This window comes from Mus caroli, chromosome 1, assembly GCF_900094665.2.
Source record: "Mus caroli chromosome 1, CAROLI_EIJ_v1.1, whole genome shotgun sequence".
Classification (NCBI taxonomy): domain Eukaryota; kingdom Metazoa; phylum Chordata; class Mammalia; order Rodentia; family Muridae; genus Mus; species Mus caroli.
Window position 1 is genome coordinate 153,504,363 of NC_034570.1, and position 7,200 is coordinate 153,511,562.

General features: G+C 41.0%; 1 protein-coding gene across 1 annotated transcript in view; it reads right to left on the reverse strand.

The window, feature by feature from the left end:
- The window catches only part of LOC110301896 (dimethylaniline monooxygenase [N-oxide-forming] 3), a 24,333-nt gene that overhangs the window by 12,179 nt on the left and 4,954 nt on the right, over positions 1-7,200 (reverse strand). Inside the window, exons 3-5 of the mRNA XM_021172606.2 lie at positions 2,998-3,186; positions 2,098-2,260; positions 1,215-1,357 (exon numbers count right to left, since the gene is read on the reverse strand). Coding sequence (XP_021028265.1) covers positions 1,215-1,357; positions 2,098-2,260; positions 2,998-3,186 — 495 coding nt within the window. The remainder of the gene's footprint in view (positions 1-1,214; positions 1,358-2,097; positions 2,261-2,997; positions 3,187-7,200) is intronic.

A 7,200-nucleotide genomic window follows, 5' to 3' on the forward strand; every position in this document is an offset into this window, starting at 1 on the left:
GAGAGAGAGAGAGAGAGAGAGAGAGAGAGAGTTGGCTAGATTTTACTACCTCCTGAGAAGGAAGGCCATGTGGTAAATTCCTTTGTATGCCTCCTAGTTATCAAGTGCAGCATGGATAGAGGCCTAGGATTAGATTTTTATACCATTTGTCTTGACATGGTATCTGTACATCTTGACTGCAATATCCTGGAGTAAAACTAGACATCTGCTGGGGATGCTCAGAAACTTTATTAGGGACCTGTACTGGGCTTATGTTACACCAGTAGGCATAACATCTGGGAATTGGATTCCTGTCTTTGTGCTTATAAATCCTTACTGAATCTTTTAGAGTGAGGATTGACATTTGTTTAAAGTCACACCCCGAAAGGACCTTCATCACCCCCTCTCCATCTTCCTTTCAGCTTCCCGTCATATCCTTCTTACCCAGACCCACTGACATGCAGCCCAGAGGCCCAGTGTCCATTTTTGAGAGACCAAAGCATCTTACTGTGAGACCTTCTGCCTGGACACCTCTTCCCAAACCGTGCCTTTCTCAATGCTGGTTCTCTGTGTGTGTGCTGTCATCTCCAGGGGTCTTTTCCTCCACATGTGGATAGATCGCCCCCTTCAATCACAGGGATTGTGTGCTGTATTTTCTTTGCTAGCCCTTTTCACAGTGGTAATTTACACCTGAGAGCATTGACCTCATAGCTTGGAGTTCAAGAGTGAGGGTTATGTTTGCTTTGCTCAACATTCTTTCCCCAAACCAGCACGCCAGTGCCTGGAACAACAAGTAACTATTGAACGAATGCACGCATGCAGTGAACATGGGGCTCTCTGTTTTTATTGACTGAATCCTGTTTTAACTCCATAACAATCTTATTTCTAAATTGGTTCTGTTTTTATCTGTCTTATTGACTAGGAGACCAGAAACCCACAAGTCTAGAACCACTTGTCTAAGAGTCTCAGTCATAACTTTCACCTCAAGTTCATGTTAACTTTAGAGAAATCGATCAGACACACATGAGGTATACAAATGTCTCAAGAAGCTAGCTGGGTGGGAAGCATTGCCAGTGATACCTATAAAGCCACTTCAAATCTCACTTGTCACCTAGAATGCTGAGGCATATGAAATATCACCTGGCATTCACATGCCACCCCATTCCATAGCGCAGCTTTCAAGTAATGGCTTTTGTCCCTTTAAGATTGTCCGTGGAGCACATGGGCTACTGTACCTGCTGAGCTACATGGCTGAGTTCTGCAGCAATGTCACAGCCTGAGTTCCCCAGGCCAATCACCAGGACTCGTTTTCCCTTCCATATTCCTGGTTCCTTATAGTCCCTGCTGTGGAAGCATTTGCCTTTAAAACGGTTCAGTCCTGAGTGAGAAGTGAGAAGCATGTGAATCAATTTCATTTCTAGGAAAATAAAGCAACTTTAGTGGTCATGAAATAAGACAACTTAGTAATCCTAACACACACACACACACACACACACACACACACACACACACACAGGTCTATATATATCAGAAACATGTTTTAAGTTGACTGCTTGTAGTCTAATTAAAAAGACATTACCACAGTTTGGGGATGGCTTAAGTTTATTGCCCAGAGGTACAGATGCTGCCAGCTTGGTCCCCAGCATAGTGGTACTGAGGTGTGGATATAAGAGGTGGAGACAGCTGGGAAGTGATTTTGTCATTTAGGACATCACCCGTGGAAAGGGTGAGTTTATTTACACGAGAGAGAAGTAAGCTCTATTGTTCTAAAAAAGAACAAGCTTTGCTGTTGAATCTCTCTAGCTGCCTGTCTCATGTAGTAATCCTTACCGGCTGGACTTGACCTATTCTTTTTCCCTTTCTTTACTATGCTGTGATACAACTGGTGTGTGTGTGTGTGTGTGTGTGTGTGTGTGCTGCAATGGAAGACAGTCCTAGCTACCATGCTGCGTAGACTTTCTAGTGTCTATAAATATTTGCAAAATAAGCTTAGTTCTTCAACAATGTCTTGATTGCCAGGTATTCTGTTACTAGCATCAGAGAACACACTGAAATAGACACCACGAGCCTGTTAATTCTTGACAGATGTGTAGGTGGCTTCCTATATTTTAGCCTTACCTGGAAAGGAGTCTTTTGGTACATGGGGAAATACATGATGCCCAGAACAAATCATTGTAGCATCAAAGACAGCTGTTTCTTTTTTACCGTCCTTTTCAGTGGTGACTTCCCATTTGCCAGTAGTTGAGAAATCAGGACATTTATTTATACTGGTTACAAGTGTCTAAGGAATGCAGAGAGAAAGCCTTCTTTAATATTCTAATAGTAGATTGGTCTTGATAAAATTACTTAATTAGAAAGGTACCTCTTAATGAAATTCAAAAATCCCTTGGAAGAAATGAGAACATTAGATTACATATGTATGTATGTATGTATACATTAATATATAGTGTGTATATTTTTTCATCTTGTTTTAAAATATTTTTTATTGTTTACTGCAAATGGTTAAGTTTATAGTCTCACAAAAGCATGGCTTTATACACCTTGCACAAGAAGTCTCACTAATATCCAGTTCTAGATGGTTTGTATTTTTACATTAAATTTCTTTTAGACACATGACTATTTAGAAATTGGAGTTAATACATTTATAAACCCATGGATACCTTGTATCTATTTCTTTGTTACTGATTTGGTGCTGTTTTGATATAAGAACAGCAAGTGACCATGTATTGCCTATTTCTGACGTTTCCTGAGAAATAGTGTTCTGAAATCTACAGTTAGAGAAAGTTAAAAGGGGCTGGGCATGGTGGTGCAAACCTTTAGTCCCAGCACTCAAGAGGCAGACACAAGTGGATCACTGTGAGTTCAAGGCCAGCATGTTCTACGAAGTGAGTTCCAGGATAGACAGACAGACAGACAGACAGATAGATAGATAGATAGACAGATAGATAAGTAAATAGAGCAGCAGTCTCGGACCTCCTCATCACCATATCTGAAGCTATTTTTCTGATAATGTCTTACCTCAAACTGTATGTATTTCAGGAGGTTCTTTTCCTTGGCAAATGAAGTAATGTATTCTTGGAGCTTGCTGTGATGCATGAAGTTGGGAAAGTCGTCGGGATAGGGGAAGTCTGGAAAACACATCATTTCTTTGGAAGAGTTGGTGAAGACTGATTGGTAAATGCTGGCCCTGCCCTCTTCTATATGGTCCTGTGAACGACAGTTTCAGATGGGTAAAAATACTCAGTCCCAAGTCACTGTAGTAAGATGAGTTGACCTTTGTCCACAGATTGCCTCTGATAAGCTGATAAATAGATATTCACGTACCCTAAACAATTGATGCTGACCACAGAACTTTATCAAGGTCATTAAGGGTATGGAAGCACATACTCGACATGGTTTGTTTTCTAAGGGAAACCTCTTCTTTGTTTCCTTTTAGACATATGCAATCAGCACTCTTATTTCTATCATCTATGCTGATAGAGGTTTTCATAGTTCAACTCTACAGGATTTCATTGTGTCACCAACTCACCTGCTTCAGTAACTACTAGCCGATTTGAATGGTAAAGACCGTGATAGGTGGTTGACAGTATTTACAAGATTTGTAAATGTGAGCATTTTCAAACTAGTCTTTTAAAATTAATTGTAAAATTTCTACTACCTTTTTTTTTGAACAAAGCATATTGAATTGATGGGCATTGCCTGCCCACATTTATGCAGGTAATAGAGTTTTAACTTTTAGAAATATAGAAACGTTTGCACAGGTAAATTAAGAGAGAAGTTACAGCAACATGCTTAGAACAGTAGAGGAGGAATTAGATGATGGTGAGAGAAGACGGGACATGGAAGCCATGGAAGGAAAAAGGCTCAGCAGAGAGCAGATCAGGACATGGGGTTCTCATCTGTAGCCATAGTTGACCTCCCATCTTTCTCACACACACCACCACCACCACAACTACCATGAACAACAACAACAACAACATCAACAAAACATCCCCAAACTATGATGAAAGATTAAATTATAGATCTTTATGGATGGTTGCAAGTGTGTAGAGAAGCACGTAGACCATTAGAAAGTTCTCACTAGATTTCATGTAACTCAAAGCTGATGGGCACCTGGATTATGACCTTTTAGTAAACGCTGGAACATTACATCATATCAGTCAGTATCACTAGCCAGACTGAAATTTCCTTATTGTCAAGTGACAGCTTAGGTATTGTGTTTACTTCCAAAAAGAATGTGACCTTGAAAGGTGACCCAAGCTTTCTGTTGCTCATGTGACTCACGCACCTGACTAGTCCACATGAAAATTTGAGCAGGTGAAGGGATTTGTAGCCTCTAACAAGTTTAGGAAGCTTGATATAAATGATATCGCAAGGAAAGAGGAAGGGATTAAGGAAAAGTTAATTCACATAGAGTCTCCCAACTTGAAAACCCCAAATCTGAAACATTTTGAACACCAGCATTGAAATGTAAGTAGAAAAATTCAGCTGTAGGTGGAACAAGACTCAGGGAACATTGTAAAAGAAAAGGGCAGAAAGAATGTAAGGGCCAGAGTATGGAGAAGGGCGCTGTGGAAAGATGTCCTCTGGACATGGCTGCTGCACACACTGACTCAGAGTAGGTGTGGTGTCCTGCTCAGGGCGTGCTCAAGATCAACCAGTTAAAAACTGGGCTAAGGAAGGGGCTCCTGTGGTCTCACTCCAAGCTGAAAAAATATTGGCAGTTAATAACTGCTGGGGGATGAAGAATTACTGCCTTTCTTTTCTTTCTTTCTTTCTTTTTTTCTTTCTTTCTTTCTTTCTTTCTTTCTTTCTTTCTTTCTTTCTTTCTTTCTTTCTTTCTCTCTCTCTCTCTCTCTCTTTCTTTCTTTCCTTTCTTCCCTTCCTCCCTCCCTTCCTTCCTTCCTTCCTTCCTTCCTTCCTTCCTTTCTTTTTCAATATACCACAACCTCAGTTTCCCTTCCCTCCATTCTGCCAAAAACCCCTCCACTTTTGTACTGCCCTTCTTTCCCAGATCCACTCATCCTACATTTCCCTTCAGAAAAGACAAGGTCTCCCTAGGGATATCAACTGAACACCACATAAGAAGATATAATAAGACTAGATGCAAACCCTCTCATCAAGCTTTGGAAAATCAACTCAGTAAGAGGAAAAGGGTCGCAGGAGCAGGTGAAAGAGTCAGAGATACACCCACTCCCACTGTTAGGAGCCCCACAAAATACCAAGGTAACACCATAACACACACGCAGAGGACTTAGCGCAGACCCATGCAGGCTAGAATTACTTTTGCTATGGGATGTGGCTACTGGTATATTGCCCAAGCCCCAGTGGATGACCCACACCCATAAGCATATAGGCAGCACTAATTGGAACTTCATATACATATACATATACATATACATATACATATACATATACATATACATATACATATGGCATGAAGTTGAGAAGGCAAAGTGTCTGGGAGTGGGGAGAGGAGAATTAGAGTGAGAAATTGGTGGTGGATATGAGACATCAAGATACACTGAATACATGTATACATTTTTTCAAATCATAAAAATTAATAAAAATAGTGTGCAGAAGTTATTAAACTTCTCATAAACCAATGCAATTTACTGATTAATTGTTTTGTGGAGCACTTTTGGGAAACAAGTTTTAGCTAAACCTGTGGCCTGGTTAGTAGCTTATTTGGTCTGTGGGTAAGCAGTAGGAGGCAGTAGATCGAAACAGTTACAAAGCAGCAAGCTTTCTGAACATATAGTTTCTTACACTTGAGTAATGCTTAGATTCCTATGAAAGGTGAACAAGTGTTGAGAATGTAAAATTCTGACTTTAAAAGCCAAAAGCAACAACAGTGCAAAATTACTATACTCTTGTTATTAGCTCCTCAAGTGACTATTTGTCTGTAGCTGCCAACTCCTAGTGGCTTGAGTGACACCTATTCCTGGCCTCATTTGAAATCTTTTTCTTTTTTTTTTTTTTTTTTCAAAACTGGTCACTAGTGGTGGTAAGATGCCAAGTCATATTTCTTTTCTTTTCTTTTCTTTTTGGCCTTACATTTTCTTTTTTCCTTTTTTCTTTCTTTTTTTTTCTTCATTGGGTATTTTCTTTATTTATATTTCAAATGTTTTCTCCTTACTTGGTTTCCACCCCCTCCAGAAACTCCCCTATTCTATCCCCTCTTCTGCTGCTTCTATGAGGCTGTTAACCCACTCACCTACCCACTTCCACCTTCCTGCCCTGGCATTCCCCTACACTGGGGCATTGAGCCTTCACAGGACCAAGGGCCTCTCCTCCCATTGATGCCCGACAAGGCCATCCTCTGCTACATATGCAGCTGGAGTCATGGATCCCTCTATGTGTACTCTTTGGTTGGTGGTTTAGTCCCTGGGAGCTCGGGGGCGGGGAGGGGGTGCGGGGGGGGGGTCTGTTTGGTTGCTATCTTAACCCATCTCATGTTGGTAAAAGAGCTGGAAATGTTGAAGAGCCAGTTATATTTTTCTTGTGACTCCTATAACGGATTGCTACAAATGTGATCAACTAAAGAAATATGACCTTGTTCTCTTCCAGTTCTGTAGGCCAACAATGGAAACCCCGACAAGCTGTTAGCAGAGTACGCTCTCCCTCAGAGGCTGTGGAGAGAGCCCACTCCTTGCCTTTTTGAGTGAATGCCAGCTTTTCAATGTCAAACGTAGCTGCCTTCACTGACTGGTGGACTCCACAACCATTTTCAAGATCATAAACAAAATGTAGCACTTTTTCTCTTCTGTCTCTCGTATGTCTCCCTTTACTCATAGGAGGGGACTCAACACAGCATTTCCAGACAGCCCACATAATCCAGGATAATCTCTGCATTTCAAGATTTTTTAAATAGCCTTAGCCCCAAATGTTTTCCCTTAGATAGTAAGTTCTATAGATCCCAGGAATTAGGAAATGATGTAATGAGCATATACATGCACATTTGCTGATTGACTCCTTAGGATAAGAAGACAGTGACAAATGCCACCAAGGGACTTTAAAGTGTGTCCTCCACTGCCCTTTGTAGCTGTCTCATTAGTTTGGGGTATTGTAAGAAATAATTCCATATCCAAATCTCAAATTGCTTTTAAAAAAATTCCTTTCCGGCTGGGCGGTGGTGGCGCACGCCTTTAATCCCAGCACTTGGGAGGCAGAGGCAGGCGGATTTCTGAGTTCGAGGCCAGCCTGGTCTACAAAGTGAGT